The 17432-nt window shown below is 40.8% G+C and overlaps 1 protein-coding gene across 3 annotated transcripts in view; it reads left to right on the forward strand.

Annotated features, from left to right (window-relative positions):
• Positions 1-17432, forward strand: part of VWA8 (von Willebrand factor A domain containing 8) — a 458876-nt gene that overhangs the window by 51005 nt on the left and 390439 nt on the right. For all 3 annotated transcript variants that reach the window (XM_075852289.1, XM_075852288.1, XM_075852287.1), the window contains exons 4-5: positions 10833-10963; positions 11709-11819. In XM_075852289.1, coding sequence (XP_075708404.1) covers positions 10833-10963; positions 11709-11819 — 242 coding nt within the window. The remainder of the gene's footprint in view (positions 1-10832; positions 10964-11708; positions 11820-17432) is intronic.

Consider the following 17432-nt stretch of genomic DNA (forward strand, 5'->3'; position numbering starts at 1 on the left):
GAGTGTCCAATTTATCAGACATCTCAAGCTGGGAAAAACATATATATAGAAATAGACCACATATATATAGAAATATGTATTTTTTTATTCAAGAGGTGCTAGTCAATAGAAAAATAGCAAATGCAAAAATATAGTGAAACCATACTCCAGACTTGATAGAATTATATATGAATATATGCACATTAATGTACCACATTGCTGAGATAAATACTGGATATAGAAGTATGTAAATAAATGAACAATTCCATATGGGACTCAATGATCCCAACATTTCGGCCTCTGCTGCTTTCCAAAATCCTTCATGATGCTTGACAAATCCATATGTTTCTAAAAGAGTGTAAAAAGAGGCAAATTACCATATAATATTTGTATAGACAAAAACAACAAAAATTATAATTAAAAAATGTATGCATAGAAGAGAAGTCAAAATAAGACTTCAAACTATCCATATACAAAGCACAAACTATACCAATCGGGAACGTAGACCCATCATACCCCCCAGATTTTCAGGCAAGTTACCCCCTTCTATATTAGATGTGTGGGCCATAAGGATATTCTATATTCAGCCCCTTAGGAGACATAGTTTCAAACTTATAGATCCACTCAAGCTCTTTTCTCTTAAGAGCCAAACCTCTATCTCCACCGCGTCTCATTTGAGCTACCGAATCAATGATTCTGAATCTCAACTGTGACAAACTATGATTTTTTTTCGCAAAAGTGTCTTGATACTGGTAGATCCTGCCTCTTTGTTTTGATGTTAGATTTAGGATTTCTCATCCTGAGACGTAGTTCTGTTGTGGTCTCACCCACATAGTGTAGACCGCAAGGGCAACTCAGTAGATGAATGACACGTAAAAAAAAACTTTGATATTGATGACACTGCCAGTTTGTGGATGATTAAACGAATCACCCTTAATCATGTGATCGCATGAACCTTTGACTCTTCCGGTTAGACCCAATATTGGCTCTAACAAGACTATTCTTGATCGTTTTGCCTCGTCTGTACGCCATCATAGGTCTCTCCTGAAATTCAATTATCTCTGGAAAGGCCCTACTCAAGACCTTCCAGTCTCTCCTCAAAATCTCACCAATTTGTGAGCTTAATGCGGAGAAAGTGTAAACAAAGTGTAGACGAATCTTCCTCTCTACACTTGACTTTTCACCTAAAAGGGCCTGTCTGTCCAATAGATCGACCTTCCGTCTATTCAGCTCCAATACATAGTTTGGATAGCCTCGATCAGAAATTTTTTTGCACATCTGATCAAGTCGTGAGGATAGTCTGTCAACTTGACTTACCACCCTCTTGACTCTGATCAATTGGCTATAAGGTAATGATTTTAACATTGCCCCCGGATGTCCACTGGAAAAATGTAAGAGATTATTTCTATCCGTTTTTTTGGAGAACAGGTCAGAAATCAACTTATTTCCAGAGATAGAAATCCGAGTATCTAAGAACTCAATTTCAGTAGTAGAAAAGGACATCGTAAAATGGATAGTAGGATTTAAACCATTCAGGAATATTACAAAATCCTGTAATTGACTGATTGATCCGGTCCAGATGAGGAAGACATCGTCTATGTATCGCCACCACCGCAGCACTTGACCGAAGTGATGGGACACATAGACAAGGTCCTCCTCCATCTGCCGCATAAAGATATTTGCATAGGTGGGGGCCATATTTGACCCCATCGCAGTCCCTCTCTTTTGCAGATAGAATTTGTCTCCTACCAAAAAATAGTTCTTCACAAGGATAAACTCTAAGGGTATGTTCACACGGCCTATTTACGGACGTAATTCGGGCGTTATTGCCCCAAATTACGTCCGAAAATAGCGCCTCAATAGCGCTGACAAACATCTGCCCATTGAAAGCAATGGGCTGACGTTTGTCTGTTCACATGAGGCGTAATTTACGCGCCGCTGTCAAATGACGGCGCGTAAATAGACGCCCGCGTCAAAGAAGTGACCTGTCACTTCTTTAGCCGTAATTGGAGCCGTTATTCATTGACTCCAATGAATAGCAGCGCTAATTACGGCCGTAATGGAGGCGGCGTTCAAGCGCCTGCACATGCCGTTACGGCTGAAATTACGGGGATGTTTTCAGGCTGAAACATCCCCGTAATTTCAGCCGTTACGGACGCCCTCGTGTGAACATACCCTAATAATGATTTAATGAAATTAATCTTGTCCCTAGAGAAGCCTGATTTCTCAAGATAAGAGAGTGAGGCATCAATACCCTCCTGATGGGTAATTGAGGTATACAGACTACCCACATCAAGGGTGACCAAGATCGACTGGTCAGGGATCGTGAGATTCTGGATCCTGACCAGGAAGTCTGAGGTGTCCCTGATGTAGGAGTCCGCACCAATGGCAAACTGCCTAAGTATTTTATCAATGAACATAGCCATTGGGACAAACAAGGAATCATTCCCTGATTCAATAGGGCGTCCAGGGGGTCGAGTAAGATCCTTATGGATTTTTGGTAGGAAATAAAGTACAGGGGTGATGGGAAATTTTACCCGTAAAAATTCACAGAGATTTCTATCAATGATTTTCCTCTTAAATGCACTGGAAATGAAGTTGTCCAGTTCACGTAAATATACAAACTTAGGATCACCTGGTAGTGCTGCATATATGTTGGTATCATTCAATTGGTTAGCCATTTCCTGTAGATAGAGGGAGGTGTCCATAACAACTATGGCACCTCCCTTATCCGCAGGTTTAATGGTTAAGTCACTATTACCCATTAAATCCTTAAAGGACCAGTGTCACGAAAAAATAATTTTTTAGATCAATTTGCTTTTAGTGTTTTATGAATTTTTTTTTTATTTATTTGTGTGTTTGTTTTACTCTTTTTTTTATTTTTTAACTTTTTTTTGTCTATGGGGCTGCCATTTTTTTTTACATCTCTGTATGTGTCGATTAACGACACATACAGACATAGAATACGGCACATACAGCCCCATAGTGAATGCGAACGGGGCCCGTTCCATCCACTATGCTGTACGCCGTCTGTGTGGGAACGGCGCATTCGCCGCTCCCACACAGTCCAAATTGAAGGTCTTTGGCCGAGCGACGTCCGGCGCCATTTTCTTGTGGACTGGAAGCCGCGGCCGGACAGTAAGATTACTACTTCCGGTCGTGGCTTCCGGACTTGTGCACTTGGAGCGGAGGGAGCGGACGGAGCGGAGGGTGTGGCGGCGGCAGGAGCAGGTAAGTTATTTCTGTGTATGTATGTGTTTTACTGTGTGTTTACTACTGTATGTAAACCTACTACACTGTGTGTTAGCTCAAAAAATGGCGACACACAGTGTAGGAGCTTTGAACAAACTGGCTACTCTGCATTCCCTTCAAGGAATCTATCTGATCTTTAACAAATAGAATATAAGTTTCAACAGCATGAATATTTTGTGGAGGCTGAAATTTACTCTTGTTACATAGCCCATAATCCCTAAGGTGGAACATCTCATTGGTTGAAGCTACACATGTATCAGTAATAAATTTAGATTGCTCTGAGAAATATGCCTTAAGCCTTAATGACCTAAAAAAAATATTCCAAATCTAGATTTAGCCTAAACCAATCAATGGGATTATTTGGACAGAAAGACTGACCACGATTAAGCACTTTGACCTGCGGGTCAGTTAATACATATGACGATATATTCACCACTAGGTCTGGGGGTTCTTCTTCCTGGTCTGATATTGCCGTATCCCCCCGTGTTGAGGCCATCCGTCCTCTGAATTTGTTGTAATTCGTTCTTCCTCCTGTGTTTCCTCCCGCCCCTGCGTGTTCGCTTTCTCCCAACATGGGAGTATCCATGTTGTCGCCTAAAAAAGGAATGGCATATTGATCATCAGAGAGTTCTGAATCCGTAATTTATGGCTCAGCTCCCCTCTGCCGTCTTCTTGATCCTCTTTCGATCCTCCTGGGACCCCTTGGGTCAGCATCTTCTCCCTTGCCAACAGTAGATTTTACCTGTGGCATAATCATCAAAGTCTCGCTGCCATTTTTGGTGCTTTGTCTTCTCAATATCTCCCCGAAATTTCTGTAATTTCCGTTAGTGCCATTTATTGATTTACATGCATTTTTTAAATAACACTGCACTTTGCTTTTGAGAGTTTCAGTAATGTGTTTGTTGTTTTTGCAAAAAAATAGGAGCATTTTTTTTTTTTAAAGGTAATGTTATTAAGACCTCATAGCAAACAGCGGTGCAAATACAAAAGTACAAAATAATGTTGCATAGAGTAAGTATTACAATAGTACTAAGTGTATAAGGTCAATTATTAATAAAAAAAACATCCAGATACATTTCTTCACATATGTATGTATATGTATATGTATATGTATATATATATATATATATATATATATGTGTGTGTGTGTGTTAGGGAAACAAAACCTTAACTAACAGCCTTTTCTTATCAGGAGAAAATGTACAATAAAATTTTGTGCGGACCAGTTAATGGTAGAGTTTAGTGGAGGAATGGGGGACCACAGCGAGAGGTGAGCAGATTTCATTCCCAAGCAACCCGAGCAATGTCAAATTATGAACTAGTATGAGGGTTGGCTGTCCAAGAAGCTCCACACTTTCAAAAATATATCAGGGCATGCACATGCTTCATAAGTGAGTTTAAAAAGTGGCAAAGTAGAATTAACCAATGCAATCCTTGCTGACAACGCAGGAACCCTTGGATGTTTCCAATGCAGGAGTATAGGTTTTTTTTTCCGCACAGAACAATAGAAGCGTCATGAGAGATCTAACAGCGATTGTAGGTATAATTTCTTCTACCAATAGTAAAATACAAGTTCTGGGTTCAAGTATACGGGGGAGTCCTACTTTAAGTTCAATTAATGCCATTACCTTAGCCCAGATACTTTAAATAATTGGACAGATCCAGAACGTGTGTAGGAAAGAGCCCTCAGCGCCTTGGCAACGTGGGCAGACAGGGGTAGGTATATGTCTTATTATAAATAATTTGGAAGGTCTGTAGTAAATTTATTGGCAATTGGCAATAATTGGGAATTGGCAATTCCACATCCTGACCGAGATCTTTTTGTAATAAAGAAACTGTTTTGCCAGCTTCGGTGAGTGCCTCGATCATTCTTCTACAATATATTTAGCTGGTTGTGCTACACTTTCGATGAGCAACTCCGTGGCAATTTACCTGCATTTATCCAAATAGAAAGAGAGCTATTCTTCTACACTCCCATTCCAATTGTGCGGTTTTGGCAGTGCCAGCCCTTTTCTTTCTTCCCATTTTTATTATAACACAGACATTAGATTATCATTGGAGGAGTATACGACAACCAGAGACTGCTGGGTTCCTCAGCTCTGCGTGAGACTGAAGAGAGAATATGATGCACAATCCACAAAATAATAAGCAGTACAGTCACAAGGATCTATCCGAGAAGGCCTCATCAGTGTGGAGCAAAGTCCATAACTATTCTGTACTGCAGAACAGGAAAGGGTAGTCCATCAGAAAATTTGTAGATTATATCCCAGTCCGTTCCATCCAGGAGAATACATCCTTTGGTTTATCCAAAAATATACTAGAGCCATTGTGCACTAGCCTAAGCCTCGCTGGGTAGGGCATGGACTATGGAACCTGTTTCTCCTTCAGGGATTTTTTGGCCTCTGCAAAATGTCGCCTCTATTTTTGGACCTCCAGAGAGTAGTCTGGGAAAACTCGTACATCCTGATTGTCGTGTTTTAGAGGGCCTTGTTTCCTGGCAAGCTCTAGGAGCTTATCTCTATCCTTGAAGTTGGTGTACTTGGCAATAAATGTATGCGGAGGTGCCCCAGGTGAAGGCGCTCTCGTCAGGATACGGTGTGCCCGATCCACACAGGACATGGTAGAAAATGCATCTGGACCAAAAGATGTTTTAAGTCAAGACACCAGATGGGGCAGTGGGGTCGGGCTTTTCAACTCCCCCTGGCAGGCCAACAAAACAGATATTACACCGCCCTAAGTGATTCACCATGCCATCCATTTTCGCTTTCCAAGTAGATTGCTGGGGTTCTAGAGTATCAACTAGAACTCTTAGAGGGGTCATTACATCCTCCAGGTCAGATATTCTCTGTTCTGATTCTGTAGCCCTTTCCCGCAATGTGTGGACATCAGTTTTAAGAAGGCCGAAGTCCGTCTGGAGAACATCTATCTTTTCCCGTTAACACTATACGGGACTCAGTGATGACCTTCCGAACATCCAACATAGACTGCTACGTGGGAGAATCAGATGGAGTGTCCGCAACCTCTGATGGCCGGGATGTACGTGGCCCATATATACAGTTCCCGCCGATTTCTCCATCATGTCAGTAATTTTGGACTGCTTTGAAGGCGCCATTATTGCAAGATTACAGACCATATATATGCGACAGAGCAAATAATGTATTCAGGCTAGTGCACTAGGAGTATATGTTATAGTATTAATTCCATAGGGAAGGGGAAGAGCCCTCCAGTCGCTACATAGCTATATGTTGAGAGAAGTATACAGTGGGGGGGGGGGGGTGTTCATAACAAAATTGGTATCCTCTCCAGAGAATTAATGGAGCCAAATAAATGGGTCACTCACCACACTTTACGAGAACAGATGCAGATCCCTAGAGTGTTTGTGTGTATGTCCAAGATGGTGGCCGCTCCCAACAGCGCGTGGCGTGAAGCACCTGCAGAGGTGGATGTGTGGCCAATAATGTTGGGAACCGTGGGGCCTGCACAGGGACAGCGTCCCAGAGTGATGGGCTCATCCAGGGAGCCCAGCCGAGCTCCGTGTTCCGAACCGGAAGTGCGGTCCGTGCACTTCCGGTTTTAACTTCAGGATCTGAACAGCAGGCCCGTCTCAAAATTGCCAGTAAAGGGCGCAAAAATGCTCCCAGCCAATAGCAGACCACTAGGGGAGCAGTGCCAGGTGTGTCTCCCGAAGTAGGGAAGCGGCTGCTGAGGATGGTGGCCGATGGTGTTAAGCGCTGACGGAGCTCTCATCCTGCACGTCGGCAACCGTTACTCAAATTAGATGGGCCTTGCAAAGTAGTGCTGAAAGATCAAGATCTTATGGCCATGTAGTTCTAAGGTCGGAACTTTTTTCAAAGCCTGCAAAATCTCTTCTTTTATTTCAAAGTGAAAAAATCGATTACTTGGAAGTAAAAAATCTAGTTATCACTTGTCTGTGTCGAGGCTGTTGGTCTTTACATTCCGGGCCCAATCTGTGTACACTTTATGCAGCCAAGTTAGGTAGTTCCAGGGTAAGGTTGAGAGCAGTCTAAACATCAACTGCAACATAGTGGGTGAGTTCATTTACGATTCTGGAATGCCCAAGAACCTGAGAATATTGTGCCTGCACCTGTTTTTATAGATCATAAATTTTCTCCTGAAGGAGCTTAAAGTTTTCTGCATAGGTTGTGAGTCTAGTTTGGCCCTATTACATTCCGGGCCATGATACAAAGTTCAGAGGCAGCCAGTTCAATATGGCTGCAGTGAAGGTCAATGTGGGTTATAAGACCAGTAATAAACCACGGTCCTGGGTCTGGCCCCCAGGAGAGGAAAAGATTATCAGTTGTGGCACGAAAGAACTGTACTTATCTGGATTCCAGATCATGGTGAGCGCTAAGCTGCTCTGTTCTCGATTTTTTGGGGATTCAAGATGTCGTCGGCACCATACAATGGTGCCAGGAAGAGTTCAGGAGCCGACGTCCAAGGTTAGATCCGTCTGTACCTGTTGTTGATGATGTTATGAGGACCTGTTTTGGAGGGTAGCCGCCACAGTAAGTAAAAAAATGCCGCTGTGGAAACTGTCTTCGGTGCCTCCGGTCTGTCCTAGCACGGGTGGTGGGGATTACACAGAATATATTAGTGTATAATGAAAGTCTGTTTACTCAATCAATTATTTCATACTGTGCAAAGCTAAAAGTGAATTCAAAATGAATTATCATTCAACATTTCTCCCCTAAGCCATAGAAGACCTCAGATGATCCCTTAACATATCTTAATTATTTTGAACATCCTTATAAACCTGATTAACCTCAATCAACCATTTATATACTATTTAGATTTGTCGTGAATACTGAGGATATGTCAGGTCTACCTCGCTTTATTAGTTGGGGGTTGGAATTGGCCGGGACACACAGGCATCAAGGAGAAATAATTAACATAAGGTATTGGGAGACATAGTGAAAATAAATATGTGTTTATCATCTGAATAAGGGTTAGTGCAATCTGATGCGAGCTCACACAGGGGCTTTCACACAGCTTTTCCTGACTCCTTTCCTGACATAGTTGCCTAGTTCTGCAGTACTACGGTACGTATAAATATTTGAGGGTATTCTAAGAGATGAACTGCAACAGTATATAGCGGAGAATAGGCTAATAACTGATAACCAGCATGGATTCATGAAAAACAGGTTGTGCCTAACTAACGTATGAGGAGGTAAGTGCAAAACTGGATGTTGGTCATGCGGCTGATGTGATATATTTGGATTTTGCAGATTCATTTGATACTGTTCCACACGCCAGTCTTGTTCGGATGCTACAGGCGCAAGAACTGGGGGACCATGTATTCTGGGGGGCAAAGAATTGGTTAATTGACACAAATCGGGATCAGTGTTATGCCCAATTCTTTTCAATCTCTTTATTAATGACCTGTTTTGCGGACGATACAAAACTTCGTAGGATACTTAAACCTCAGCTTGACTATAAAATATTACAGAAAGCGCTAGATAAGCTGGCAGCATGGGCAAAAACTTGGGAGATGAAATTTAATGTTGATGAATGTAAAGTAATGCACCTAGGATGCAATAATAGTATTCATTTATATTCATGAAATGAAATAAAAACTGGGGATAATGGAACAAGCAAAGGACTTGGGTATTCTGGTTACAAATAAGCTAAGCAGCAGTACTCAATGTCAAGCAGCAGCTGCAAAAGCAAATAGGATTTTAGGGTGTATAAAAAGACAGATAAAAACCTGTGATTCAAATGTAATATTACCACTCTATAAATCCCTTGTAAGGCCACATCTTGAATATGAAATTCAGTTTTGGGCACCACATTGTAAAAAGGATATAAGACACTGGAGAGGTTTCAAGGGCAGGTGGCTAGATTATTAAATGGGATGGTAGGTGTCACTTACAATAAAAGGCTAGAGAAATTGGGCTTTTTCTGCTTTGAAAAAAGATGCCTTAGAGGTGACCTTATTAACATGTATAAACGTATGTGTGGTCAATACAAAGAACTAGCACATAATTTGTTCTTTCCAAGGACTCTACAAAGGACCAGGGGACATTCATTGCGTGTGGAAGAAAAACGTTTCAGACATCATTAAAGGAAAGCGTTCTTTATAGTTAGAGTAGTCAAACTATGTAATGCCCTACCCCAAGAGGTAGTAATGGCAGATGCTATGTCAGCATTTAAAAAAGGTCAGATGATTATTTATTGATGAATGGCATTGAGGGTTATAATTAATCAAGCAATGAATGATGGGTAATTTATTGAGAAAGTTTTAACTTGATGGACCTGTGTCTTTTTTCAACCTATGTAACTATGTATACTTTGTATATTATATACTGCCTCTACATTCCTGCCCTCAAGGACTCTGTGGGAGTTGCAGTTACCTAATTTTTATTTTTGGAGAACGGAAATGAAATATGAGTAGGAGAGACGAGAAAATATTTTTTACCAATTTAAAGGGGAAATGAAGACAACCCCTGCCATATGCCCTTTTAGGGTATATGGACATCAATAAAGGGGGTTCCCACTCAGGTCTTCCCTCTATGAGCCAGAACTTGGACTGACAGCCAAACGTGGTGACCGCCCCACCATCTTTCATACAAAGGGGGGTTCTCTTCATGAGACAACCTCTTAAAGCAGTTGAATGAAAGTTTTGCATATTTTAATTCCCCTGTAATCGAGATGCCTGCTGTCCATGTCTAGGTCACAGCTGAACCCTGTGCTGATCATGGCAGCCTGACATCCAAGCAGCACTTTTATGAGGCTCATTGGGGGTTTTTAATAACCTTTCCACTGCATTTTTCTTGGTTCTAAAAGTCGCAAAAGGTCCAAAACTTGCTATCTCCGGTGACTTTTGGGCCTTTTACTCCGCCTTTGCCACTTTTGAAAAAGGGCTTGATAAGGGGAGGATTTAATATAAGCCAGAAAAATGGCATAATTTACTGCGTTAATCTACGCCAACTTCTAGATGATGTAGATTTGCTTTGTGGGGCGTAGCAATATAGAAGCTCGTGCCGGGCCCCGTACCTTGCCCACTTGGTTAGGCTACCCTTCCTTTCAGACAATAAAAAAAGAATTGACTCGCCTCACTGCTTTTCCCGACAGGGTCCACTTAGGCTCTCACCTCATGCCGCGGCTCATACAAGGTACTGATACTGGGCAGCGTCAGGACGTTGTATATGATGCATCACTCAGGAGGTTAAGTGCTGGGTTGCGTATAGGATTCTGACACTGAGGGGACCCGGTGGGGAGAAGCGGGAGCAGTTGAGCATATGTATTTTTTTATGGATGGTGCTCCAAACGCACACAGTTGTGGCACACCCAATTGAACTATGCATTCCCTTCTTAATAAATCTGTTGCATCTTACTCCAACTAACTGTTTATTAAGACTGACGTATAAAAGTCCTGTGTTAATAAATTTCCCCCATTTGTAGTTTGCATTGGGAATACTCCAACTGCCAACCATTGAAAACTCCCTGGGCTCTGTTTGTCTGAAATAATTTTGATACATGAGACCGTATGTCGTTCCATTAAATTCTCACCAAAATTAATGCTTTTTTTTATTCCAATTTCAAGTTGCCTTGTTAAATTGTTCTTTTTCTTTTATTTTTAGTCTCTGATCCTTTAAGCCAATCAGTTGTGCAACACCTAAGATGGATAATGCAAAAAGATCTTCTGGGACAAGACATCTTCCTCATTGGCCCTCCGGGTCCTCTGCGGAGAGCTATAGCTATGCAGTATTTGGTAAGTTGTAAAAGTAGATGACCCTCCTCAAAGTTTAGAAGCCTAAAGTTAGAGCATATGTTTAGCTTAAACGTAAAGTCAGATGATAACTTTGTTGACACACCTCTTGGACTTATACACGTTGCTGTAATGAACCCAAGCACAGCTTTTCTTTAGGATCTGTGGTTATTGATATGTTTGATTAGCTATATTGTTCCGTATTAAGGCCCCATGCACACGGCTGGCCACCGGCGGCCGCCCGCATTTTTGGGCCGTGCTCCAATACTAAATATGGGAGCACGGCCCGCAAAATGTAAAAGAATGGACATGTTCCATCATTTTCTGAGCATTTCTACGGCACGGACACCCATCCGTAGTGATACGGAAAGGTGTCCGCGGCCAATAGACCGTATTACGGTCCGCATTTACAGACAATTTTTACGGTCGTGTGCATGGGGCCTAAGTCTTGATCAAATATGTTTCTATAATGTCCCTTTTATAAAAAATTACATCTAGTCTCATCTGACTGTAAAAAATGGCTATTAGAGGATACTGACCCCCATGTTTTTGGAAATCGCAGGTACAGGTAATGTGGTGTCTGTCAGAAATACTACCATATAGTGAGGTTTGGTATATCTTTTTGGTAGGGATATTGTTAAAGCATGAATACATCCTAATGTGTCCATACAAAACAATATAATTCAAAGAATGTTTTTGTTAATGGGTAAAAATGTTAGTAATGTTTCGACTGCCATTGTTCTTACAGGAGCTGACTAAGCGAGAAGTTGAATATATTTCTCTGTCCAGAGACACTACTGAATCTGATCTTAAGCAGAGGAGGGAGATACGAGCTGGAACAGCATTTTACATTGATCAGGCAAGAAAATCGTGAACCATTTAGCTTACACTGACTGTGGGTAAACCCCCCTTTTAAAAAAAAATAAAAATATATACATAGATTAAATAATGCAGTGGCGTATATATTGGATCAACCATATTTACTCTTTTAGGCGCTAGAAAATATAAGCGGTTTTTTATACATTTCACATTCTCCTTTTGGATGCCCATGTTTTCCTTGTGCTGTCAGAAATATTCAAACTTAGTGCCATCTGGGCATTCACTTAAAAAACCTCTGTACAATAACTGTGTACAATACTTTCCCATTAAGCTATTGCCTCTGTGAATGTTGATTTGCTAATCTCTCCGTCCTGCAGTGTTACTGGTGACGTGTCCCTCCTGTACAAGGAATTGGCACAAATCTACTAAATTGGAGATTTTCTTAGGAAATAATTTGTTACCAAGAAGCAACGGATGGCATGGTATATGATCAGGCAGCACTTACTAGTGAGATTTATGGTTTAAAATACTCACTCACATGAATATACTGTCAGCACTTTATTTAACAACACAATTTTTTCCAAATGGTGACAACTTATTGGTGACGACCATTATTATTAGTGACATCTGCATGCTCCAGGCTTAGAAACAGAAATTACATTTGAAGGAATATCACTGACAATTTTTTTTTAAATTAAGCTGAAAAATTAAAAAAGAAATGTACAAGGACTAAACAGTCATTGAAGCCATGACCCTATCAGTAACTCGGTCCCCATTTATCACCGTTTCCATTTTGGAAAAATTTTCAGGAGCCCGCAAGTGGCACTAGCTTTTCGAGGCAGGCTGACAATAGCCACTTAGCTACCAATGTTTGGTTCACAAAACATACACACACTGTTTTTTAAGCCCTTCCGCTGCAGCCACTTTTGACCTTCCTGACCGCCTTATTTTTCAAATCTGACATGTCTCAGTTTATATGGTAATAGCTTTTGAATCCAAGCGATTCTAAGATTGTTTTCTCGTGACACATTGGGCTTTGTGTTAGTGGTAAAAATTGGTCGATATGTTGGTGTTTTTCCTGTTTTGTTGCATTACAACCTGGAATTAAAAAGGATTTTCTATTTGGTTTTATTTAAGGGACCTAACAAAATAGTCCAAATTGTTACAGTGGAATTAAAAATATACCTTGTTAAAAAATGCAACAGTTGTGAGTGCATATGTATTCGCCTCCTTTGCTTTCAAACCCCTAAAAAGATGGTTTAGTCAACCAAATTAACTTCAGAAATCACATAATTAGTTGAAGAAGTTCGGTTCAATTCTTTGGCATGTAAAACCGCCTCTCCGCTGTTTTGAAGGGACAGCGACGCGCACCACTGCTCTGTCGTTCCTTGCTCCTACTGTAAATCGCCCTCTAGCAAGCGCCCCCACACGCTCACTAACCCCCCCCCAAACATGCAACTGCGCCACACACAAAACCCCCAAACATGCAAAACAACCCTCCCTGCACGCACATGCGCATACAGTGACACATACACAGATGAAATAAAGAAATGGCAGCCCCCAGTACAGTAACAAAGTGTTAATAAAAAAAACATTTTGTGAAAAAATAATTCAAGTAAATATAATCATAACACTTAAATTAATAAAAAAAATTCATGATCCCTTTCCTTTAAAGAAAACAATAAGAAAACACATTTTGAGTTCTCCAAGCAGCATGTGGCATTTTTCCCAAACACATGGAAGAAGGTTCTCTTGTCATGAGACTAAAATTTAAATTATTGGCGATCATGGGAAACACTATGTGTGGTATAAACCCAACACTTCCAATCACCCCAAGAACACCATTCCCACAGTGAAGCATGGTGATGCCAGCGTCATGCTGTGGTGATGCTTTTTATCGGCTGGGACTGGAAAACTGGTCAAGATTGAAGGAAAGATGGATGGCAGTAAATACAGGGCAATTTTTGAGGAAAACCTGTTTGTCTGGCAGAGATTTGAGACTGGGACGGAGGTTCACCTTCCAGCAGGATAATGACCGTAAACTGCTAAAGCTACACTGGATTGGTTTAAGGGCAAACATATAAATGTCTTGGAATGGCCTAGTAGTCAAAGCCCATACCTCAATCCAATTGAGAATCTGTGGCATGACTTGGAGACTGCCGTACACTAATGCAACCCATGTAACTTGAAGGAGTTGGAGTAGCTTTGCAGTTTTGCCTGAAAGAATGGGCAAGAATCCCAGTGTCTAGATGTGGTATACTAATAGCGATATACCCCAAGAGACTGGCATCTGTAATTGCAGTAGAAGGTGCTCCACAAAGTATTGACTTTAAGGGGGTTTTTTGTCATATTTATTGTTTGTGTCACAGTAAAAAAAAAAAACATTTTTGTACCTTCACAGTGGTAGGCATGTGTATATCAAGTGGTACAGACTCGCCCAAAAATAATTTTTTTTTATTCAAGGCCGTAATGCAACACAACAGGGAAAACACCAAGGAGAGTGAAGACTTTCGCAAGACACTGTGCCTTCATAAATCGTGTCAATAGTTAAAATCGAAACATAACAATCGCTTATGGCCATATAGTAAATCACAATTCTCAATCATGTGCAATCATTCATTTAATAGTTTGTGATATACTGTATGGTTAATGTGGTAGTTAGAGAAGAAGAAATAAACAGTTATTACATGGCCAAATTCATCCTTAAAGAGGCTCTGTCACCAGATTATCAAATCCCTATCTCCTATTGAATGTGATGGGCGCTGCAATGTAGATAACAGCAAAGTTTTTTTTTTATTTTTTAAAACGATCATTTTTGCCTGACACGGTGTTGCTGCTGCAAATTCAACTGTACGCCTGGAGCTGATGTGTCTTCTCTCTTCCGACGCCAAGGTTGAAGGACCTGTGGGTGACGTCACTCTGTGTCTGCAGTGAAAGAAGCTGGATGGGAATGATGACGTCACCCACAGGTCCTTCAACCTTGGCGTCGGAAGAGAGAAGACACATCAGCTCCAGGCGTACAGTTGAATTTGCAGCAGCATCACCGTGTCAGGTAAGCATAGTAAACTCCCTAGAGACGAGCATATTAACCTTTTGGACGCCTGGAGCCGATGTATCTTCTTTGTCCGACGACAAGCTTGAAGGACCGATGGGTCACGTCACGCTGTGTGTCTTTAGTGAAAGAAGCTGGGTGGGAACAATGAGAAGTGTATGATGCTGATTTGTCAGCGTCATACACTTCTATACACAACGCCCAGTTGGTAAAAACACAATACACGCCCAGTTGGTAATACGAGAAAATACGCCCAGTTGTCCATTGAAAAGCTCCTTTGCATAAATATAAAATTGCTCATAACTTGGGCAAAAATTATATTTTAAAAAAAATATATATTTGCTGTTATCTACATTGCAGCACCCATCACATTCAATAGGAGATAGGGATTTGATAATCTGGTGACAGAGCCTCTTTAACAGTTCTTACAAGTCCTTATCCTCTACAGACCAATCTATTGTTATTTATTGTAACTTTTTTAGAATATATCCGCTTAGTTTTTCTTCATATTCTCTCATTCCCAATTATTCACACCTATATCTACAATTGTCTCTACATTTTGGAAAGCGTGTAGCATAGCATCTGGCACTATTGGAGGTTTACACTTGAATGCAATAGCATGAAAGTTGTTAATTTGCCATGACTATTATGGTGTTTTATTGTACTATCATATGTGTAGTTGGCATGCTGCCCAGCTTTATTATAGAATTGTTCCTGCTCATTAAGGGAATGTGCACATTATTTTATCTTTTATTGATGCGGATTAAAACAGCATAGCTCAGAGATACAAGCTGGGTCCAGCACATGGAAGAATGCTGCATTCATACTCATTCTTGCAATTGGTGGAGGTCCCAACACTCCGACCACCAACAATGCTATCTAATAAGTGAACATTTACTTTACGTACACGGCAGAGATTGCTCTATGCTGCTTCATATTAATATGGAAATGTTTGCATGTCTTTTTTTATTATTTTTTAATCACGATGATACTTTAGTGGGAAGAGTCATTTTGTACTATATTTTGAGTTGCCTAGAACTTAAAACTCAGAACAGTTTGAGCTGAAGCCGCTTTATTGAAAGTACTAAATTGGGTGCTTATTTTCAATTAGGATTTCCTTTTTAAATCCATTTTAGTAAATTAAAATTTTATATTGTGCCTGGAATTGGACAGCAAGAGAGTTTGAGAAGAATCTATTTAAAAATCAATTGACTCATAATGTTCCATTTATCTGCTCAAGGGGCCAAGAAGCTAATTACAAAAATTGAATTGGAGACAGCGAATTACAAAGAAGCAGTAAAAAGAGATTTCAATTTGAGTACAAATGAATGACAGAGTGTTTCTTATACCACAAATTAACTCATTAAGTACTTCACGATAATTTACGTGATAATTTAGCTTTACATAAAACTACTGTTCAGTGGTAGAAGACCCCAACTGGAATACTCTATTTGTATTTTGTGTTTACTAAAGTTATACTAGGTATGTTGTTAGATTTGGCCTGGAATAACTTGAGATTTAATCAAAGATTGTATTGTCCCTTGAATAAAAGTATTAATAATGGACTTTTTTTGTACTTTTGGTAATAATTGTGGCATACATAGAAATTTATGTCTGTACAATTCCATCTCACATAAAAGAAAATATATTTCTGGTACATGTGTATAAGTATACTTGCATGCTCCTACCAGATTTTAAGAAAGTTAAAATTAGTCTAATTAGACGCTAAACAGATGCAAACTGTCACAAAGCCAACAGAAGTTGCCGTGAACCTAATGTGTTGCTTTTTGGTTTTTTTCGTGGGGCTAAACCAGGAAGCGGAGTCTAAGGTTTCCTCAGGTATTAACCCTTTAACCTCCTTCTGAAGATTTGGACTTGGCTGCTAGGAATGCCTGGGTCGCAACTCCCAGAGTAGACGCTGTTGGCAGCACCTGACGTGAATAGACTATGAAGCAAAAACAGTAGGCAAGTCCACAGTCAAAACTAGCAGAGGTCAGGGTAGATGGTAACTTGTAATAGGAGACGGTGGTCAAGGCAGAATTAGGTCGCAATGAGAGACGGGCAGAAGGTCAGGTGGCAGACAAGACTTGGTAAAAGTTTTGGCAGAGTTGGTAGCTGTAATCCAAAAGGGAAGCAAGCTGCAAACAATGTAGCCTAATTGCTCAGGCACAAAGCAAAGGGGGAGGGTGTCTTTCATACCCAGGAAAGCTGGGTGGATTGGCGCTCGCTGCCACTACAAGAGAGGATGTCAGCGCACACTAGCAGCAACAGGAAATCCAGGAGGAGAGCGCTGGCAGCGTGGGAGACTGCAGCAGAGCGGCCCAGGAGAACAGAGCTTAGTCAGCCAGGACATAGCAGATGAGTGGCATGCCAGGGAGCTGTAAGTATATTGGAGCGGGAGTGGCAAGGAGCGGCCATGATTCAATCTCTGTGTTCAGTAGTAAAACAAACCTCCTTGTCCAAGTAGTTGAACTTTTGCCAAGGTTTTTCTCTTCAGATTATTTTGATAGATCAGCAGTTTGTGCTCCACTGCTTTTCCTCCTACTGTGACTAGTACTCGTATAGACAATCCCTTCCTGCTATCCCTCTTCTCTATTCGTG

This window comes from Rhinoderma darwinii, chromosome 2, assembly GCF_050947455.1.
Source record: "Rhinoderma darwinii isolate aRhiDar2 chromosome 2, aRhiDar2.hap1, whole genome shotgun sequence".
Lineage (NCBI taxonomy): Eukaryota > Metazoa > Chordata > Amphibia > Anura > Rhinodermatidae > Rhinoderma > Rhinoderma darwinii.